Raw genomic sequence first — 22,958 nt, 5'->3', positions numbered from 1 at the left:
CTTCTTTTTGTTTGTTTTCCTCTTTTCTTTCTGGTTGGATCGATATTTCTCAGCCGCTCAGTCTGAGGCTTGAGAACGAGGCAGCAGGAGCCTGAAAAGGCAGAGTCGGTTGACAGAGAGAGAGAAAAATGGCGTACAGAAAGGGAGTAGGGAAATAGAAGGCAAGTAAAATAGATATACTGGAAGGGAAAAAGCAAGAGAGAAAGGGGGATAAAGACAGGACAAGCGTATAAAAAGGAGAGCTGCTGATCAAACAGGACACACACAAACTGTAGAGGCTTTAAGCTACTGTACACACAATCAGGTTTCTGTGGTTAAAACATTTTGGCAGAAACATCTGAAAGAGTATTCAGTTAGCTGAAGTTGGTGTTTTCAAATGGACACTACCACCAGCTGTCCTCACATGTCCGCTTGCTGTGGTTTCATTATTGCGCCACTCCTTCGTCATCATGCCCCGCGTCCTCTTTCCGCGTCTTGTAACCCAAGCACAGTCGAGCTGTTTGATCTGCGCAAATCAGATAACCAATATTATTTTTGAGGTTCGTTTTGCTGATATCTTGTGTTTTACATTTTCCATGCATTCCGAATACACATCAGCAGCTCATTTATTATTAACGGAGTAACGGATGCCTTGTGGCTGTAGTGCTTTTAATTACTGTACTACAGCATCTCATCTTATCTTTACTTTGTATCTAGAGGAGATGGAAAGTTGAAGCACTGCCTCTTTTGCTTTGCACACTTTGAAGGAAAAGTGCCAAAATTAAAAGGTCTACTTTATAACAGCCCAGTAGTCCTCTGAAGCAGGGGCGATTGATGAAGGTTAAGGTGGCAGTGATCACCTCCAATAAATCAGCTTGCCTCTGTTAAAGCTCAGCATCTTTGTTTACAGACAAAATGTAGCTCCTCTGTCGCTTCTTTTTTTACTAGTATTATTTATTTTTGGCTCTCCAAATATATTTTTACAGTATAGTTAGTTAGCTGCCAGCTTTTTCTGTTGTTTATTCTATCTGTTGTTGCCTCAGAAAGAGCTCCAGTGGTATACAGATGGAAATCCTAAATACATTTGAAGAACTTTCCACACAAATTGAATTGATCTTTTTGATTTATGTGTATGTTCTCTCTAGAGGAGAACGTAGAATGAGATTAAAGCAGGCCAAAGCTCAGCCACAACATATCTGCGTCTTATAGCCTTAAACAAGGGTGGAAATGGAGCAGAACTGAGTTTGCACTTGTCTAATAAATAATTCAAGCATTGGAAATTAGGAGATGGGCAGCATAATCCCAAGTTATCAAGCAATTCTAAAATATGTAGATGTAACCAACTTTGGGTTCATCTCTGTTGCAGTTCTTATTTTATGTTTTCCCCTCTTTCTTCTTCTTAAAAACATGCTGAAATTAGTTGGGACACAGTTTGAAATTTCAAGGGCAAAACTTTTAAGTCCAGTAATGCAACACAAGACAAAAGCCCACAGAAAGTTATAAATCAAAGTTCATACAGCCGTCATTTAGCCCTTCTCATGCTGCTCTCTGGTTGAGCCCTTAGTTCTGGTTAACTCCTGTGCTGTGCTCATTTTCTAGCTAGTGGCCTCAAACAGGCTGGGAAAGCATCGTGGCAGTCTCATCTGTCTTTGTCCTATAACTTTGAAATTCCCCAAAAGCCTATTTTTCACCTAATGCTGCTACAGTCAAGGTTACTGTGCAGTGAGTAAGATGGACGGGAGGGAAGGAGAAAAGTCCCTGTAGCCATCATAAATAGTCTTGTGACTCAACAGGAACACAAAGTAAGCCAGGACATTGAATCATTTCACTGAAAGGAAGCACGTGCTTTTAGAAAGTAACTGCATGAGGGTACATGTAGCAATTTAACTTTAAATTGATTAATTTTACAGTTCTCTAACTGAAAGAAAAAGCTAATTGTGCTGTTTTGTCGTGCCTTTACTGGATTTAGGTCTCCACGTTTTGTATTCCACTCTGGCAGCATTGTCTGATAAACAGTCATGCAAATCAGCCTCATTTAATTGAAAGAAGTGAATTGAGACTTAATGATATTAGAGCGGCAGAAAACTAATTGTGACAGGGCAACTAATGACGTCTATATATATCCATTTACAGCGTTTCTGAAGGGTGAGTGTTGAGCAGCACCTGAAAGGACGGAGTGACACAGGATCCTATTTTAAGTGCCATTCATCTGAAAATGGACTTTGTTTGTTTGGAGACTAGTCACAACTTCATTCACTCATCTCAGTTACTCTTCTGCACAAACACACACACAGGGTCTGAGGGTGCAGCTGCATGCCATAACGGAGCAGACGATCAGCAGTATAATACGTTGCTTGCCTGATTGTCCGAACATCGAACTACTGTATCACACTCTGACACACACGTACACCAGAACACCTACTTACAATGCGTGAAATAGCAAATGAGTGAGTGGGTGAGTGACTCTCAAAGGGGGAGTCGCATCGCTTTCATTCTAGTTACTCATCTACAACTCCGCTCTTCTACACATGCACACACAGATACACAAGTCTTATTGTGTTATTCATTGCAATTCTGCTGCAATAATTTCACTCCAGGACAATGGCAGTGCCCTCATCGCTTTGCTCCCACACAAACACACACACACACACACAAACACACACAATCCTTCACACAGCTCCAAACAAGCGTCCATCATTCACGGTCGACACTCACTCACCAGCCGTCAAACACGGTTCCATTTCCTCGTACATCAGGCCGGACTGGCACACATTTCCTAAATGAGCTACTCAACACCTACTTACTCTTACTCTGCCGCCACATAAACATTTATTACCCACAAAAACACACTCATTCATATCCATAACAGAGTAATGAGCCTCTTTTCATGGTCGGGCCTCTCTCTGCCTCGAATAGATAACGTTAGAAAATACTGATGTACATGTAAAGTTAAAGGATATGTCCTGTAAATGTTTCACACATTAAACACATGACCAAGAAGGGTTCAGTTTAAAGGTAAAAATGATGATACATCTTAATATTTAGACTCCTTGACTTCTTACACACTTTATTGTACAGTGTATTGAGCCGAACAGCATTTAAGAAATTCTGAGTGCATAAGGATAAATCTGTTCTAAATATTCTCTGGTCTAAAGAGGTGAAACCCAAAGAAGTTATTTGGATAAGAGGCAAAACATCTTCAAGAACGTAAAGGCCAGTTCAGTTCCAAGAGCCAGTGAGCAGCAATTGTGCGATCATGCTAGTAAGTGTCTTTAGGACAAGTCTCTAACCGTCCTTGAATGAAAACAGCCAAAACCCAGACTTAAATCCTATAGAACCTCTGTGGAGAGACCTGGAGGTGACAGTTCACAAACACATGCCATCCAGTGTGATGGGGCTTGAGAGAATCTGCCAGTAATAATGGGATAAATTGCCCAAATCCAGGTGTGAGAAGCCTGTAGAGACTTAGCCAACAAGAGTCTAAGCTGTTATTGCTGCCAAAGGAATTACATACTGAATAGATTTAAGGCTCTAAATACTTAAATGAATGCAATATTTCGGTTTTGGATTTTTATTTTCACACATTTCTAAAAACACATTTTTATTTTGCCCTTATGAAATTATATCCAGGTTGACAACGCTGCACAAATACAGTTTGATAGGTACATTAACACAAAATACCACAAGCATTGACCCTGTCCTTTGTCTTTCTTTCTCGTGTATGAATATATGTGCATCTCCACACCGCACGCATGCCCCTGTAGCTTGTGTGTCTGTTTTGCATGCATGTGCACAGTATGAGGATGCGTAAGTCTGACGTTCGTGTGTGTGTGTGTGTGTGTGTGTGTGTGTGTGTATGGCCGCTGGGAGAAGTGGAGCCGAAGTGAGGCCTTATATAACCAGCTTCAAAGTGAGCCGCAGTCAGCCGGCCTGCCTCTTCCCTTCAATACAGACACAGCAGAATGCGAGGAGAGAGAGAAGAAAACAGTTTTCACAGAGGGAAGGCTAAGAGAAAGAGACTGTACAGAGGAGAGAGGGCGTAGACACATGGAAGTCGAAAATACTCTTTAACAGCCACTCTCCAGTGGCTCACATAGCAAATGTAATTGGTTCAAACAGTTCTTCAACTTAAAGGATGATAGATAGTTTTTTCCTTTACGTTTGATAAATTAACAACTTGGTGGTTAAGGTTATGGAGCAGTTATCTTCCATGCCCACTTAGCCTGCCTAATGTCCTTTTTTTTCACCTCTGAATAGTCAAGCAACAGCACATTTCCACTATCTATTCTGAGTATGTTGTGATTGTATTTTCTGTTATTTTTGTCATCTACACATGGTGTGTGTAGGGTGCGGAGGGGGTTGATGGAGGTAGCGGTATGGTTCGCCATCAAACCGCACATGCTCCCGTCGCCTCAGCTCCTTTGATTGGGAAAAGAGTCTTAAAATGTCAAGAAAACCAGCTTTTTCTCACTCAGCTTGATTCACACCGCTAGGCTCCTCGCCCACTCGTTGCAAAAAGATGTCAATCAAGCTCAGTTTTTACACTTTTTCCCAGCGTGTCACCAGGTTGCTAATGGTTGCTTGATTTTTGCTTTTTTCCCACTCCCCCTCCATCCCATAAAAGTTTGTTTCCTTCACAGGCAGTTTAATATTTGAACTTGTACATGACTTGTTGATGTGCATTCATCAGAGACAGAATCAGCTAATATTCTAACCTACTGTGTAGAGTTTTTTACCACATTAGTTTCAGCTAAAATACATAGATATAATTCCTGTTTCTGTTTGACAATGTCCTCTTTATGGCTTCACAGGTTTTTTCTCTGTGAATGGAATTTGCTCAGTTTACGAGCTTGCAAAAGCTTTCACGCTCTCGAATTTTCAGGTGGTAAATGCTGCTGGAAAAATACCCCAGTGCTCATGCACAAGGCTTTAGCTACAAACATGAGTAACTGCTGTGTTCAGCTTGTAAAGACTTAAAGAAAATACTCTTAACTTAGTGGGACGTCACTAGTTCACCAGCAAACCTTGTCATGTAAACATTTTTTAACAGCAAATGCATTTTAAAAAGATCTATGGCTCACGTTTTAACAGCATAATGGGGACGTATTTTTATGAATTTGTCTGCAAAGTGTTTATTTCCAAGAGAGACTATTCCTTTTGATTTTCCTACAGCATTTGCTCAGTGCAACTGAAATATCAGTTTTTATTTGTGGTTTAATGTGGGCAAACAGAAACACTTAAATTTAAATCATGGCAACACTGTGGTTTGGTTTAGGTAAAAGTAAAATCAGTGATAGCTTGTAGCACAAGACAGAATCTGTTTGGCCACTACACACTTACCTGTATAACAATCACCTGTTTCCAGTGTCAAGGTTCTGTGCTTCATACACCTACTGTACCACTGATACTAACTACCTCCTTATCAATATCATGTGTTCCTATCAGACATCCTGAACTGGACTGTTCTACATAAAAAACTAAATGTAATTATGTTTTCTACTGAACATACTTGACAGAACCATTTAGTATATATGTTACACTGTCACACAAAAAAGGAAAGTATCTGCTCCTGTAATTGTACCATGAAAACAGTTACCAGCTTTTTTCCAACAGCTTTCAGTCTGGACCATGTTCTCCCAACTCCAGTCACATATGTTCTGATGCAGCATTTATTTTAAAAGGCTAAAGTCCACGTATTATTAATGTAAAGTGAGTTGTCAGGAGGTTGTTGAGGTGGATGGTACACGTGTGTGCGCAGTGCACATGACTGTCACAGCGCACACCTGAGTTCAGCTCCAGAGTCCTGTCTGTGGTTAGGTTTAGACAGGAAGAGCACTTCAGGTAACTAAAAGATCGTGGTTTTGTTCAAAGGTTAATAAAGTATGTTAAGTGATCACAATCTTTCCCTAACCTTAACCAAGTGCTGTGAGTGTCTGAACACAAACATAAACGGCAAGATTAAGTATTACATTTCTTTGCATCTATGTTAATTATCAACATATCCTCATTATGTAAATTTTAATTAAGTTGCTATGTTGCATATTACGTATCTTCTGCAGTTGCAGTTTAATTGTATTGAACCATATTTTTTAGGAGACAGGGTTGGTTCTTAACATAGGTCGTGTATACTATTTTTATAGTATTTTCTTTGTATGAGTTGATGTAACATTTTCTAATTTACTTTTATTTTGAAATTCCTCTGTTAGGGTTCCTTTAGAGGCTTCCCATTCTTGTTCAAGTTCTTACTTTTAATTGACTATATGCAGCCCTCCTGTATTTGTAGGCAGTGTTTTTACCTTTTCTGTACAACATCCCAGAATAGAGCAGAATCTCTCAGTAAGTCAGTTGGTATTATATAAGCTATTTTTTCACAGATACTGCTGGAAAAAAAAGTTTCTAGGTTTCCAAAGTGGATTTATCAGATGAAAAGTGAAATTGATGGAAGGTGAAGAGTATTTTTGTAGTACTACTTATTTTCTGAAAGCTGTGTTGAAGAGTATTTTCCACTAACATTCGTCTGCTAAAAGATGGGGTGCACAGTATACATGAGTCATTTCTGTTACAACCTCTCTTCTCTGTGATTTCTGTCCATGAATGAAACATAAGGGGGGTAATGAAACAGGACCGAGATTAAAGCACTTCTTTTTTCCTAAGTACCTCACTTCCTGATTATGGGTGTGTAAGAAGACGTCTAGGAACACTTTTGAAAGATGATGACAAAGAAAGCGTTCGGTAACGCCGATTGGTTCCTTGAATGTGAAACGAGGATTTCATCAACAAATAAAAGAGATGACGATGGCGCCATGTGAGCTTTTTTTTTTTCCATCTTCTCTCTCTGTGCATCTCTCCTCTTCTCTCTCTCTCTCTCTCTCCATCCTCCACTCTTTTAACTTAACAAAAACAGCCAGTGGGCAAAAAGGGATCAAATTACATTCACCTTTTACCTGCACTACTCTGTGCAATTAGCGTCACGCTTTCTTGTCATTTCAAATTGACACACTCCTGTTGCGCTTTGTAATTATTTACCAGCCTGGGGAATAGTTCTCTGGTCTAAACACTAACTAATGACAAACACACACTCCAAAACACAAAAAAACCCCTGTGCCCCATTTTATCGGAGACTTGTTTAACACGCCGTTTACTATTACAGGGTCATTGTCTATCTGCTTTCCTGTGACTGTCTAATTAAAGGTGTCTTTGTGTTCAGTGTGTCTATCAAAAATAAAGAAAAAGGTTTAATGACTAATGTACAAAATTTTCTGTGTTCTGAAATGTCACAGCTAAAATGTTGGGGTTTGATCACCAGGACCCAAATTCTTTCTAGAGGTGTCCTCTTCTTTGCCTGTTTTTTAAAAAAGATATTTTTTAAAATGTCCTTTTTTTCTGCTCATACGGTGGAAGGAAAGGGCTGGGTCCTGTTCTTCAAACCACAGAAACCTTAGAAAGCCACATTTCCTCCTCCCTCCCTCTTCACCACCACCCCCACCTACTGTACAACCCACTACCCCACCCAGCTGCCAATAAAGTTAGACTGGGGTACCAAACAGGGTTTAAAGGCGAGGGGTGGGTGGTGGGTGGTGGGGAGTGGGGACCATAACCAATGGCAGCCACTTTCTTCTGCAGGGGGAAGAGATGGAAATCACACCCAAAACCAGTTTTCTTTGATCTTGTGTCTTTTCTTGTGATAAATCTGTGTCTGTGATGCCTTTTGTTTTTGTTTTTGTACTCTTTTTAAGGAAAAAAGAAAAAAAAAGAAACAGAACAATAAGCAAACATGAACTCTTGCTGATTTGTCCTTTTTGCTCTTGCTTCTTTTCTTTTTTTGATATTCTTTTTTTTCCGTTTTTGCCAGTAATCTTTTTTGAATTTTCTCTTTTCTCTTTTTCCCCCCTTTTTTTCTTAACCCTAGGTCCGCTCACAAAAAAACATGATGAATCTTCAATGAACAAGCCTCGAGACGAAGGTATTTTTGTTGCATGTTTTTCCTTTTTTCTTGTTTTGAAGTCTTTTTGGGGGATGTGTACACATACAGTAGAGTGGAAAACACACACACACACACACGCACACACACAAGTCAAACATTTGTTAGGTGGGACTTTGCATATGAGATGCATACCGATGTGTTGGTGTAAGTGTATGTGCTGACTAAAAGCTGTGTTTCCTATGCAAATCATCAGCATTATGTAACCTTGAATGATCAGAGCGCCTGAGTAATGTAAAACCCAGATACTCTCTATTATAAAGCCGTCTACAAGTGTTTTCCAGAGGTCTTTATCACACTCCCAAATGACAAGAGAGCCTTGGACATCATCATCATCACCGCTGTGCCCTTGAAAATGCATTGGCCGACAAACAGCATTGTCCCCGAAACCAAATTGTTGTCAGGATTTTGAGCAACAAAGCACCTATTGAGAGCAGACACAATGAGGCGCATTAATATTGCGCCTCAATCCTCAGCTCAAGGATGAAATTGCTATTGAGTAAGGACCTACACAAATATTAAGCTAGCCCTATTCCAAGTCAATGATGATAACATCAAATCAAAGAAAAAATAAATAAATCTGGGGACATCCAAGGACACTCATGCTCCGCTCTGGAAGATGTGGGTCTAATCGGCCGCTAGAATAAGGACACAGGACCCACAGTTAATCTATCTCCTACCTGCTGCACATGCACTGCGGAGGTGATTTTTATCTGCTCTTTCATCTACCCCACCCCTCATCCCTTGTTCTTCTTTTGGACTTGTTTCTTGGAGGAAAGAGATGAGTGGTGATATATTTTGATACATATTTCTCTTTATGCTATTTTAAGGGTTGTGCGGGTGAATCTCTTTCTAGCTCCGTGATGCTCTTTGATTTGGGGTATTTTTTGAAGTTGGGAGTCGGTGGAAGTTTGACACAAGAGGATTTTCTTGGTGATCAAACACTCTGGCACAGACACAACTTTTTTGAGCTGCCACAGTCAGCAAGCATTCAGAGCCCGGTTAAGACACCCCCCCTCTTCCCCAACCCGCTCACCTTTCTCTAAATATGTGTGTCTTCCCTCATCACAACATACAATTAACCAAATTTTGATTGGGACTTGCTAATCCGATTACACTAGCCCCAACAGAACATCATCTCAGGTACAGGAAAAAAAAACAAAAAGATCCAGGTTGTAAAAACTAAAAATAATTCCCAGGCGTAGAGAAAGCCTTAATGTCCTTGCACAGGAATACAGATAGAGAAAACAAACACATGAACTGTATAACAATGCAGTTGGACATAATCGTCTTTGCATAGAGCTACAGATACACAAAGCTGTGAAGAATAAAATCATTTCCCAAAGGAAATTAGCTCCAGTACAGTCACATTAGTAACACTGGTAACCAGGATTTTGGAAATGCTCATGAGGTCATGTGTCTAAATCCCCCCAGTACAGCTTCATTCCTCGTTCATTCAACTGTGCACATACCGTACAGTGTCCCTATATTCTCTCCTTACATGGTGGTCTAGGTGTCATTCTTTCTATCCACACTTCCATCATGTAACTTTCATGAAGACACACCTCTAGACTCTCTCTAGTGCATTGTAATATATTTTAGTACATTTTGCCAAAAAAGGTACAAATTGAAGTTTCCCTCCACTTAAAAATGCGCTTTGCTTATTTTCACACTTGGATCTTTGACCTGTACTGTGCAGAGTTTGACACCAGATGACTGTTTTCACATTCACATGCATCTAGGAACTATTAAACCTTTAAAATGTCCAATACCAGAAGTGTCCAATTTCCATTAAAACATGAAATGTTAATGCTAATGCTAATTGCTGCACTTAACTCTGTGAAAAACCAAACACATATTAGACACAAATTATGATTCCAAGCAGAGATTTTAAGATTTTATGTTTTACGTGTAGGGTGGATATTTACATATATTTAGTCTGATCTACCATGTGTTACTGTCAAATTCAAACTACACCCTAAGGTGTTAAATAAAACTATACTACTACATACACACTATACTAAGATCATGAACTGTATAGCTGGTATGGTACATAGTTAGTAAATAATGTGCAAAATGGGCAAACTGCAATACAATGTGTTATTAGTTCAAAAACTATACAAAGTTAAATAAGAGGAAGTGCAGGTGCTTACAGTTTTTGGTTGCACCTCCTCTGTTGGAAATGAGTCATGCACATTCTTAAGGTTGTAACACATGCACTGTGATTCCAAGCTGCTCCTGAGTCTGACCTGTGCAGTCTTCCAGCCTCAGGGAATGCAGTGCTCCTGCACAGAACAAAGAAGTACGAAGCCAGATTGCAAGTGCAGGAAAACTGTTAGGATCATACATGAACCTGAAATAAACCCTCCGCAGCTGGTCAACTAATTATGACTTTTCCAAGAGAACAAAATAACATTCCTGACAGGCTGGACAGTTTTCAGTGAGAGAGCCTTAGAACAACATGGCCAGCTTTTATCTGATAACAGCTACAGCTACGCACAATCACTTCATCCATTTCGTCCACCATTTTGTCCTCATTCTTTCAGCCGCATATCAACAGCCTTTTCAAATTGGCATGCTTTGATGCCGAATATTCTAGGCCATGCCATATTTTAGGCCTATTCGCAAGCTATTCTATTCAAGGAAAAAGTACATGCTGTGCACTCAACAAGAGCAACAAGGAATTAAGGCAGCATCCTTCACCCAGTTAGATGGCTTCATTCAGCGGCGGCAGCAGCAGGCTCGCTCTGTTCCTGCATCAGGTGTGAGTGAGCAAAGGCTATTGGACCATAGTGCTGCTCAGTGTCAGTGTTCAAAAAGATTGATAGAGCTTACAGCTCTCTGCATAGGTCTGTGTGTGTGTGTGTGTGTGTGTGTGTGCATGGAGAAGATTACAAACCAGAATGAGATTGAGCTAAATCAAGAAGGAGGCACAGGGAGTGTGTTACGTTATGCCGTGCCGTGTGTCAGCTCTGATCAGAGACAAACTCGAGCCACCTGAGCCCCAAACCTGGAACATATTTCTGCCAGGAACAATGTCACCTCTTCTCTGACACAGTCGCGCACACACAGCGGAATACAAACAGGGCCGCACAACAAGAAGCCCTGGAAAGGAAACGCACAATCAAAGTCAGATGGACAGACACAGATTAGTAGAGTGGGTGGCGTTACAGTGGAAATCATATTGCATTAAGCAGTGCAACACAGACATAAGCTACCAACATGCCCTTCACCTAGCCTAGCATTTTATTAAATTGCATATGTGTTTTAGGATTTGACTTACAAGTGGAGAGCTACATGAGGTTAGACTTTGACAAGCAGGTATTAACCAGTAGTTCATTCTGCAATCAGTCCTTTTAGAGTCCTTATGATTTTCCTATACCAGCGATCAGTCATCTACACATTCAAAAAGAACATCCAGCTGTTATCTGATGGTACCTTTACCTTTGTCTTTTGGTTTGTGAAACAAATAAATGAACCAAGAGTCAACAAGGAAACAGATGGAGGAAGAGAAAGATGTATTTTCTCTAACTGCTGAATATAGTTTCCTACCGTGTACCGTTCTTGATTAAAATGTTTATCGAGGCTAAATGCTGCTCATTTTTCCAACATTAAGTATTCTAATGATGTGACGGATCGAAGGGAGCTCTTGCTTTTTCCGATAATGTAGTCAATTTTCTTCATGACCAGCGATGATAAGAATATAAATCATGCAGCTAGGTATTTAATTACAGTATAATATTAAGTATCATTAATCAAAGGAAGCAGTCAAAGGGTTGTGTTTTACTCAAGTACTAATGCTGTTTGTAGAATCAGTTTTTATTTTACCATATGGAGCACATGAACTGAAACAGCAGGTGTTAGGTTCAGTGATCAAACACATCTTCTTTTTGATTCCATAAAAAGACCCCTTCTCTCACTTTTTTCTTTTCAAAGGGAAACGCTAAATATGGTTAGATTTATCTGTGGATTTGTTAGGAGTGACCCTTTCCACATTGCAGATTATCACATTATACATTTATAATATACAAATATTGACCAACACGGCTTTAATGCCTTTAGTTTGAAATATTACTAGCTGCAATTCAATGTAGATGTAGGGCTTTCATTTAGATTTTTTTAAATTAATTGCATTAATTGCAGCTGCATATTATATGGAATATATATATGCTACAGAATAATGTTGTTTACTGTCCTTGCATTAGAGTAGTCTAAGTGTATATACAATTAATTATAATTATCAGTATCAGTTTTGCAACTTCTGTCTGTGGTGAAGTTACACATTATTAATTCTTCAACAATCAATGACTAGGAATTATATTTTGTCCTTGATTATTCAGCCTATGTTATTACATAATTAATCGCACACAGCTCAATAAAGCCTAGTTTGAGACCCAGTTTTTAGGTCAAGTTAATTCAGTGTAGCACAGTACAGTCACAGAACAAAATAAAGTATTAATTAAGTAGCAATATGTGTGTTGTATTGACAGCTAAGGCCCACGGCAGTAATGTTACACAACTCTGGAATCTGTATGTAGAATAAAAAGAATAAAGAAACAGGCCTTCAAATAACACCAGTAGTGATATGATGGGATTTGATCAAGTTCTATTTTAGACATTCTGTTTGTACCAGAATTTAAAATGTCACTACAGACACAGAAACTAGACTCAGATAGTTATAAATAAATAAATAAAATAAGATAGTTTGCAATAAAACAACAGTGACCAGGATTCAGTGTTTACAGCTCACTGGAGCGTTGTCAGCATCCGTACTCGTGTTTCTCATAATTAGGAAATGACTTATCTCATCCAGGATATTGTAAACAATAAAAGCCTCCACAGTTAAACAGAATACTTAAGTTAACGCTGGCGCGGTCTGAAATTAATACCAACCAAGCAGCGTAGGCTTGTAAAACTTTATCTTTTGTTTTTACTGTATGCTCAAAGCAAAAACAAAGACTCTGCATCAAACAGGCTTTTGATTAACTGCCTATAACACTGGCTCTGCAGAAAATGACTCTCTACCGACTGGAAGAATGAGCACGCTTTACTGATGCAGTTTTTAATTAATGACTTTTAATTGAATATGTTGCTCAATGGCATCAAATGACTTGGCTGTCATTCAGTATTCCCACAGAAAATGTGTATTTGGCCATTTTCCATAGCCAGAGACCACTTTAAGTGGCAGAGATCGGTGAGTCAAATTCACGATTCCAGAGAAGTGATTGTCTTTAGAGACAGCAGGGAGGGAGGACAGAAAGAGTGAAAGACAAGGAAAACTGACAAAAAGACAGAGAGGGACATTAGTTAGAATGATGGTGGCACCAGAGAAAGTCATGTCTCTGTGCTTTGCGATTGTTGATGGCAAGCTGGATCATCATCAGGCATCAAAGAGCCTGAGTGGCTGAGACACTTCAGTGAGAAACAACAGAAGACATTCATGATGCGCTCTTCTGGAGAGCAAGATGGTAGATGGTCTGGAGGAATAATAAGAGTTTGTAGTTGTCTCTTTGAGGATGAATTTTTCTCAATTTCCTCCTTTTTTTCCCCCATTGCCTGTTATTCTCTCCCCTCCTCCTCCTCCTCTCTGTCTCTTTGTATTATGTAGCGTCTCCGCTGTGGTTATGACTCTGCGAACAGACGCCGGCCTGTGGGCTTTGCAGCATCTCTCCATATCTGCTTTAGTGCAGTCAGTTTGTGCACTCAGACCTACACATTCGCTCCCTCGCTCTCTTTAACAGCACTCACTAACAATCCCTCGTTTTGGAAAACGGCGCCATGTGAGGACGGAGCCTTGGCATGTTTCATCAATTTCATGTAACTAGGAGCATCCAGGGAGATGCTCTCCTGCTAAATCTCCCCTTTTTCTGTAGGCTTTTCACCACAAAAAAACCCAAATGTACAAAATACATTTACATTACATTTAGTCGTTTGGTCACTTACAAGTGAGGTATAGGGTACAAGTAGGGTGAGCATAGGGAGGTCTTCCTTAAGGATGCCTACTGGAGGTAGGGCACAGCTGGGATTCTGCGACAAAGCGACCAGGAGCAATCATCAATAGAAAATATGGAGGCCAACGTTCATTGTGTTTATTTATTTCACCCTTTTTACATTCTTATGAGGAGGATTTTGAATGGATTGAGTAGTATATTAAAACAGCAAGGAGCAGAAAGGAACAGCCTTGTGCAGAACAACACACACGCACTCTAGCGTGACAAAGAATAAAATAGCAGAGCGCGACTCTGCACACAACTGGATAGAAAGTTCTACAGGAAAGGATCAACCGTACTGTCAAACTAACTTTATTTTAACATTACTACAGAGACTCAATCTCGTCTCTTTCCATCACTCGGTCTCTCTGCGGGCCTGTCGGTTATTTGCTGCTGAAGCTCTCTGCCTCCCCGTTACCTCAATGCTCAGCCCACGTCGTGTCAAGGATGTGTCAATATCGTGTTGAATACACCTACTCCAGTGCACGCTGCCAGATAGTATTTTATCGAGCTTGAAACCCTTTGACAAGACAAAGAGAAAGAGGAAGAAAAGGACGGAGGCCGAAGAAGAGACACGAATGAAAAGGATTGGAAGGTGCTGGGAGATGATTTCCTTGTGGAATGGCTGCGAGGGACAACGAAGGCTGGCTCAGCTCCTCTTCCACTACTGGACCTCAGTAAATACCCCAGTGCCTTGTGGGTCTATTGAACCCAAATCAATAAACTTTCAAGTGCTCACTGAAACAAATGAAGTTTGGAATTGTCAAACCGGATCTCAGGGAAGAACACAAAACAGACACTGAAGAGATCACCGATACTAGTGATGAACTGCAGAATGGCTGGCATTAAAACAAGCATGTAAATATATAACCTTCTGATGACGTGTGCACATTGTGAAATGGGAACTTTACCAAATATTATACTGTGCATTGTTACCTACTTTAGCACTTCAGCAAGAAAAAAAAAATGCTGCACTGCAAATAGAGGATACATAATAGTCCATGACAGTTGACCTTCTCAATAGCTACAGGAGTACTTCCTCCACTGTTTATGTCTACATGCCTGTTCCCATAACACACTGGAAATATGGTTTAAAAAGGAGAATATTTCTCCAGGACAGATGGATGGATGGTGAGATGGTGATACAGTGTGTGGTGGAGGAGGCTTTAGTGTTTTTTTTTTTTTTAATCATCCTTTTTCAACCCACACAACTATCTCGAAACTGTCTCACAATTAACTCGGGCTGTAAATTATTAAAACGACTGTAGAGATTAGTGCAAAATAATATAGGGGCGCTATAAAAGGATTTGGAACAGCCAGGCTGCTTCATTTGTCTTTGCTGTATACTTAAGGCAAATCAAAAGATCTCAGGATTTATTGACATCGAGATATATTCAACAACACAGAAGAAAACTGCTTTTGTACCAGACTTTTGTACATCTGAAGTGAGCAGAAGTTCTGTAAATGTGAGGTCTCGGTGAGATTTGATGTTTGAACAAGAACTAGGTCAAAGTTACTACTCTTGCTTTTAGTCTTGGGTTTGACCTGTTTAGACCCCATTTATCAGATACAGTCAACTACAGAAAGAAGAACCACTGGTGTACCGGACATCAAGCACAGAACAGACGCACAGTGAGAGCTGTAAAGAACAAATCAGTGACATCACCAGCAACCTCAACAGAGAGCAGAGGTGACAACGGCACAATCCACCGTTTAAAGAAGAAGCAACCCCCTCAACAGCAGTGGGAATCAGAAAGACTCGTCGACCTTGCTGCTTCACTACTTTTGGACGGTATTCGGTGCGATGCTGCATTGATAGAGAGGTTTCATTCTAAGAGAGAGTACGTCTCTGTTTAAGACTGTTCCAATTTCTAGATTTGTACATATGGCAATTCAAATGACATTTTCAACTTGTTAGCTTAGACATTCTGTTTATCTACCACATGTATTCATTGCAAAATAAAACACAGAGGAAAAACATGCATTATGCTGCTCACACTATATTTGTAGTCGACGTGTTAAGAAAACATTCTGAACAATTTCACGACAAATTCATTAGTTTAGCTACAGTAAATAAATCACGGTAACCACTGATAGCAACTGAACCACGTTTTGCATGTTTTATGGTTATCTAATTAAACACAAAAGCAGCAGTAGTAGTAATACGATGAACTTAATTCTAACCTGATCTGAAGTTGAATAACAGCTAGAGTGCCGCACCTCTGAGATGTATATAAATAGTTAAGCAAGTGAAAATATTCTTGGCAGCTGCTTTTATTTACCCACTGTACGAAGGGAAGCCAAAAAGTTAATTTTGACTCTGGATCTTCACAGGAGGAAGTTGTGATCATGTGGGACTGGAGGTGGAAAACTTCCATCAGCCGTGTTCCAAGATGATTTTAAACACCAATGCTGGCGTTCATTAGCAGTCTCTATGCTTTAGTTGCATGGCTACGGACAAACTGTTGGCGTGGTGGAGACTAGTTGCAAAAACCAATCAGAGCAAAGTGCCTGACACCTCTGGAGCAGAAGAAGGTGGAGAATTTGCTGCTCCACCGTGAGATTACAGTAAATATCAGGAGAGACAGGACTTGATAAGTAGCTGTTGATAATCTGCGTCCCTCTGGGGTGAGCTGGAGCATAAACAGGAACATCTTCATGCATGTAAATACAGGTATGTTTGATTTCAGATGAATGACTTCACGTGCCACTTTGACATCAATAGACACGTATAGATCTGCAAGCAAGCAAACTGCACGCCTGCTGAGGAAGCACATACACACATACACACACACGTACGTACTGCGCTGACACACAAGACAGGAAAGATAAATCATTTCTCTTCATTGTGCACGCACGCAGTTCTGATACATTTTGAGCCAAGTTCCTTTGTTAAGTTACCAAAGTTGCTCTCTCTCTTTGACTAGCCTCTGTTTTTTTTTTTGCAGGGGGTGTTGTCTCTGTCTTTCTCACTTTGTACCAGCAGTGTTTGTGTGCGTTCACCTGGATTGTATTGTAACTGTTGGAGTAGCATTCCAATTAAGGGGTATTGTTATGTATGAGATGGAGAGCGCTTGGTAGTGGCAGAACTGACAGCAGCGCTTAATGGGAACGCTGGTGTCTGAATGGAGACGACAGTGGAGACTGTCTACACCCAATTTATTGTTTCTCTGCTCCTGCTGCTGGAACTCATACACTCACAAATTGATAAAGAATACATTATTTTGACTCTGCTGTTATATATGTGCAAAAACACACCCATGGTTAAAAATCAACTGTTGCTTAACATTAACAATTAAGACATGTTACAGCCATGTTAGTTTACTGAGTATTGTATTTGTACTGCTCTTCCAGAATAGTAGACTACAGTATTTGTTTAAGGCTGAAGGGCTGAACACTGAATGCTGCTGTCTTTTGTTGTGATACTATGGGTTGTCACAAATTGCTGCAGCACTGAGACGACATCATGTACAATTTTAACTACAACATATTTAGAGTCAAACATGTACATATTTCTGTGTGTGTAACACTCTCTGGAGCATGCTACCATGTGGGCATCACACGTTTGAGTGTGTGTGATTGTACGTACAGACTCACTCAGAATACGTCTCTATTCGGGGGTGGACACGCCAGCCCCTGGAACCCAGCCTTTGTCAAAGACGCCTTACAGCAACACATACACACAGTCATTCAGTCCCAATTAGACCCCAGACACCCCGTGAAACCAGGGCTGGAACGGCAGCCCCAGTAATGGCCAGATCGTTAGTTGAGGGAGGGAAGTGGCGAGGGCAGAGAGGCCGAGAGGGAGGGAGGCGGATCTGGGATAATGAGAGGTTGCGTGAGGACAGACGAGCAGCGAGACGAGCAGCAGCGTTGCGGCATGCTTGATTATATCTTATTCATGGACATACACAAATGTGCCAATACAAAGGGAAGAAATGCATGTGCATTTATATACAAACTGATTTGTGATTGCTTGAGAGCCTTCCACTAACATCCGTTCCTTAAAGTAATAACCTGCAGCATACGCAGTTTACAAAAATCCATATTGCTTCTCTTTATTGTTAGTACAAGTCATTTAGTGCAATAGTGTTAAACCTAGAGCTGGCTCATGAATATTTCTGCCTTCAAAAAAAAATTAAATAAATAAATACAAAAACAGAAAAATGAATTCTTTTAATTTCAAGTTCTCACAGCCACATTTCTTAGACAGACCATTTTCTAATGCTCCTTCTCATTTTATATTGAACCTTTTACCTCAAGATGTAATAGTTCTCACACAAAAAAGCCCGGTAAGCAATAAAGCCCAAGACTAGTCTTTAATAAGGTGTTAGAATAGTTTTAAGAAACAAGACGTTAGGATAGTCTTTAAGCATTAAGGAGTCAGTAGTAGTCGTATTCATTGTAATTCCTTTTTATAGGAAAGTAGACTTAGGAGAATGTTGGAGCATTAAGTATTAGTAAGTAATAAAGAAGTGTTTTGGTCTGGTGTTGTGGAAAACAAGGCCTGTGCTGTAAAATTACTCATTCTCAGCAGTACTTTGTCTTTCTTTCCTTATGTGGTTTAAAATTACCTCAAGTGATTTTCAACCGGTGCTCATTGTGATGTCACCCTTTGTCAAACTCAACATGACAAATATTATAGGATAAGGCTACCCTGCCTAGCGCCGCGATGAGTTTGTAGATAACTACTGTAGTCAGAATTAGTCAGAGTTACAGCCGGATGATGAGCAAAGCAGGCCCCCAGACACCCCGTGTCGGGAAGTGCACTTATTTTCTATGCTAAAGCTGAGGTACCGATCTCTGACTATGTAAAAAAAAAAAAAACTTTTTAGGAACTGCCACTGTTCTGAAACATCCTGCTGAACACTCAGCAGGTTCCCCCTTCACATTCAGGATCAGATTCTTGTTCATAACTAACAACTGCTATAGGTCAGAAGTATGTTCACTTTAAGTATCAAGTTTTACTTTTTGGATTCATATTTATTTGATCACGCGTATGTTTACAGGACTGTAATTGCTTTATCTTTTAAATGTATATGAACCAAAAAGACAGAAGACCAGCACAAAAAATAGGCTATCTTGTTACTGATCAGGCATAAAAACTGGGGAGCGAAAGAAAAGGGAATTGGAAAAAAAAGGAGAGAAAGGAGAGGGGTCAACTCGAGTCCAATAGGCTTAAGGCTGAAAGAAAAGGATGTGGAAAATGGAAGAGAAGGAGACTGTTATGGGGGAAAAGAGAGAGCCAGCAATGGGAAAACAAGGACAATGGCTGCATTTGTGTCGTCTTTGTCACTGTGGCATTTTGGAGGACAGAGGGGCTGTGTGCCTGGATGTGTGCTCGCATGTGTATTCACTTCCCCATCCACTCAATTTGTTGAATTGATCTGCTCCCTAATAGTGAGCAAAACAAAAAGTCGGCCTAATCCAACCACTATTTATAACTCAGGTGGGAGAGAGGCGGGATGAAAGGTATAATTTAAGTAAAAGACGAGAAAAAGATACAGATAGAGACAAAGAGTAGGAGAAAGGAAGACTACTAATTGCAGTTGGAATAAAAACAAGTAGCTTAGACGTGCTGGGCTTCTAGCCGAGGCAGGAGAGAGGTCACAAATAGAGTTTCACAGCAAGAGGCTAGCCGGCGATAGATAGAGACAGAGGGGGAAGGAGCAAGAGATAAAAAGAAACAAGGTTTCAGAAAGAAAATGAAGATCAGAAAACAAACAAGTGGAGAGAGAGAGGGAGAGGCCAGGGTGGCGGTGGCGGCGGCTGCTGGAGGAGGAAAGTGAAGAGGGGAAGATAAAGGATGTGGAGATAGATTGAGAGCTACATGAAGCGAGAGAGGAAGAGGAGAGAGCAGTCGCCGGTGGGAAGCGTAAGAGGCAAGGAGGAGGTGTGAGCAATGAGAGAAGGAAAAAAGAAAGATAGACAGTGAGAGAAAATTAGAGTTGAGTACTTGTGTTTTTGGAGATGTTATTGAGCCTAATAAGAGCATGTTGTTGGCTATTCTCACTCCCAGTGGTCCCACTCAGCTTTTTTTTCTCCCTCCTCTCTCTTGCTCTACTACTTGTTCTTGGCTCACATTTTATGTGCTGAGAGAGCTTCAACAAAAAGCAAAACAGTAGGTTTTAACAATATTTATGTGTATAATAGCTGTGATTGTTCTTCTTCAGCGCTGGATAGATGCTGCAGTCACCATCGGTGCCTCCGAGCAGAATCTGTTTGCTTATTTTTGGCCTGTAGGGTTTGTTGGTTGGGTCTCTGGAAGCATACTGAACTGTGAGTGTTTGCTCACTGTCGCACAAAGTGAAGATGGTGTAGACAGAGTACAAACAGTACAGCAGCTAGGATCATCCCAACTCCATGCAGGTCCCCACAGCCCCAGTGTTATAAGCTCAGTCAGACAGGGAGAAGGGAGCTGTACGATTATGAGTCTGTGTATTTGTTTCCTCAGTCTGGGGCGGACAAATGGTTGAGCTTTTTGGTTCTTTTAACTGAACATCATGAAATTAGACGGCCTGTCCCAGAAACCGTTGGAAAATATCACATAGATTTGCTCAGTGGTACTGTACATCAGACACCGACAGGTTCAAATTATGCTTCACAGGGGTTTTGACAGTGTTACAACTGACCTGTTACATCCAGAAAATGCTTGAAAATGTACTAATCTTTGACAAGGCAATATAATTGTTAATTATCTCCATGTGATTATGCACATTTTAATCAGGGTGTTAAGAGGCTCACAGTACACTGGGACTGATGCTCGAGAGTCAGCTGCCAAACAGCATCCTTTGACTGCAAAGACATTCACCAAATCCTGCAGGATATGTTCTTGTTTGCTTCTTGTGTTTGTGTGCTGGGTTAGATTTTCACGAAGCATGTTTTAGAATCTCAATGCCTAATGTCTGTCTAGCAGCTAACTCAGGTGAAAGTCAAAGTTTTCTGTGAGTACTTGAATGCACCTGTCAGGGAAAGGGGAAGATGTGCCTCATAGTACTGTAACTACATTTGTATTGTAATGTACTGTTTATATACTACATACATGAACACATTTGACAATCTGATAATACTGTGCTGAAACCAGCCATTTCTCTTTCTCAAAGCTTTAGCATGCCGCAGAGATGCTAAAGGTACCCCTTTGCATCATGGTAAGATACTTGCTATATGAACTCAGTCACAACAATATTTGATTAAGCAAAAGGTCCACATGACGAGAGGTAAAGTCTGCAACCCGCCATAATTCCCAACATTGATGCCAAAGAAAGAAAAAAAAAAAAACTACATAAAAACTGTAATTTTGTCAAAAATGGCTTTTCTTAAAAATGCCCATTGCTTGTTTCCAGAAGTCAAACTGGTTCTCACAAGGATTATAGTACCAAGTACATGGACACACACTCATGGCTCAGATGCAATCAGTATGGCCTTTGCCTTGATCCATTGTGCTCTAACGATTAAGCCTTCGCCCTGCGCGGTGGCCTACAGGCTCGCTGTGCTGCTGTGCATCTCATCACATACCATTCATCATTGCATGTCCATCTCCACCTCCAGCCCTCTCCCACATCAGCCTGCCATTGACCTCCTATCGACTCTCACACACACAGACATGCACACAGACACATTCACCCCATTTGGAAAAGAAAAAGTTATATTACAGTACAATGTTTTTTCTGTATTCGTTTCAGATTGCTCACAACTTAGCCAAGGTTTATCCCCTTGGCGACTACTGGCTTTACTTTTGATTAAAGCACATTCAAACTAACATGTTTTACTGCCTATGCAGAAGACAACATAAAAATTATATTGCTGTGGCTGTTTCTTAAACGGTTACTGTAATCCCTCGAGTCCATCATGACTAAAATGATGCCTTCAAAATATGCACAAATGTATTTCCTGTATTGCACTTTATTCAGGTACGATATTTTCACCACTGTGTAACCTTTCTGTTAATTGGATCACTAGTCCAAAGAGCCTCTGTGTATTTGCACACAGATGACAGTTCATCATTTGCTGTGAGCAATTTCCCTATTATTACAGCTTGGAACCTCAGTTTAAAGGTCAATATTTATCTCTGCCTCACACCCACACATGTTTGTGCACACACGCTCTCTGGCCTATCCATACTAATGAAAATGAAAATTGAAATGGTGGAAAAGTACACTGAGTGGAGCCTATGTGCAAGGAGAGAAAGGTGCTAATTTGGAGGAGGTATAAAATTCAGTATGCTGCATTATTTCCCCTCGAGATGTCGTTTCAACCCATCGTGATCCAATATCTTTTTAATTATGGCTCTCTGTGAGGAGAGGGTCCTCCGCTCCCATCTCTCCACGCTCAGTTTAACGTATATGAAGATGATATCTCAGCCTGCACTCTCAGATTTGTTAAGAAGTAATATATCTCGTGCTTTTTAAACAGTGTTTCCTCCACACCAAGCCTTTATGTGTTCCCTCTGAGAGTTGTTGTGGCTCCCAGGAAAGCAGAATGAAGCAGGATGTGGTTGAGGTTAATCCTCGGCTGTTATTAAAGGTATAAACAAAAAAAGGTAAATATATGCTTTACAATGTGAGTCATTTCATCCCCGTTATCGTTCCAGTTGGAGCCTGAAGTTCAGCTGCACCACCAAAACGTACATGAGTCCATCAGTCTTTCCTCTTTCTGCTGTCTGCTGCATGTGTCGCTGTTTACTGACAGCAAACATCAATTCCCATAAAATCAATGCCTGTCAGCAGACCGTGCTCCATCCCCATGACTAATCGTTCAGTTGATAATGTGATGGAGACGGAAGCCCGAGTCTCATCAGGGAGACCAGAGGGTGGCGTCTCTGAGGGCAGTGGTGGGCGGTGTGCTAAACTGACACTCAACACAAGTTTAGGCCTAATCGTCTCATTGTCTCCGTTCTGCTTGAAAGGATCAGCAGCCACGCTAAGCTCCTCGGGGCCCCGGCCCTCAGCTGCTTTCTGCCATCTTGCTTTGTTTATGTTGGATGAGCACAGCCAATTTCTTCATTCCAT

At 40.6% G+C, this 22,958-nt stretch overlaps 1 protein-coding gene across 2 annotated transcripts in view; it reads left to right on the top strand.

Moving 5' to 3' along the window:
* nlgn2a (neuroligin 2a) overlaps positions 1-22,958 on the top strand; it is a 159,010-nt gene that overhangs the window by 75,069 nt on the left and 60,983 nt on the right. Inside the window, exon 4 of one of the 2 annotated variants that reach the window (XM_026352755.1) lies at positions 7,889-7,942. The exons of the other annotated variant lie outside the window; for it this stretch is intronic. Coding sequence (XP_026208540.1) covers positions 7,889-7,942 — 54 coding nt within the window. The remainder of the gene's footprint in view (positions 1-7,888; positions 7,943-22,958) is intronic. 2 annotated transcript variants of the gene reach the window in all.

The sequence above is a fragment of the Anabas testudineus genome, chromosome 18, assembly GCF_900324465.2.
Source record: "Anabas testudineus chromosome 18, fAnaTes1.2, whole genome shotgun sequence".
NCBI lineage: Eukaryota > Metazoa > Chordata > Actinopteri > Anabantiformes > Anabantidae > Anabas > Anabas testudineus.
This window is presented reverse-complemented; position numbering and strand designations above follow the sequence as displayed.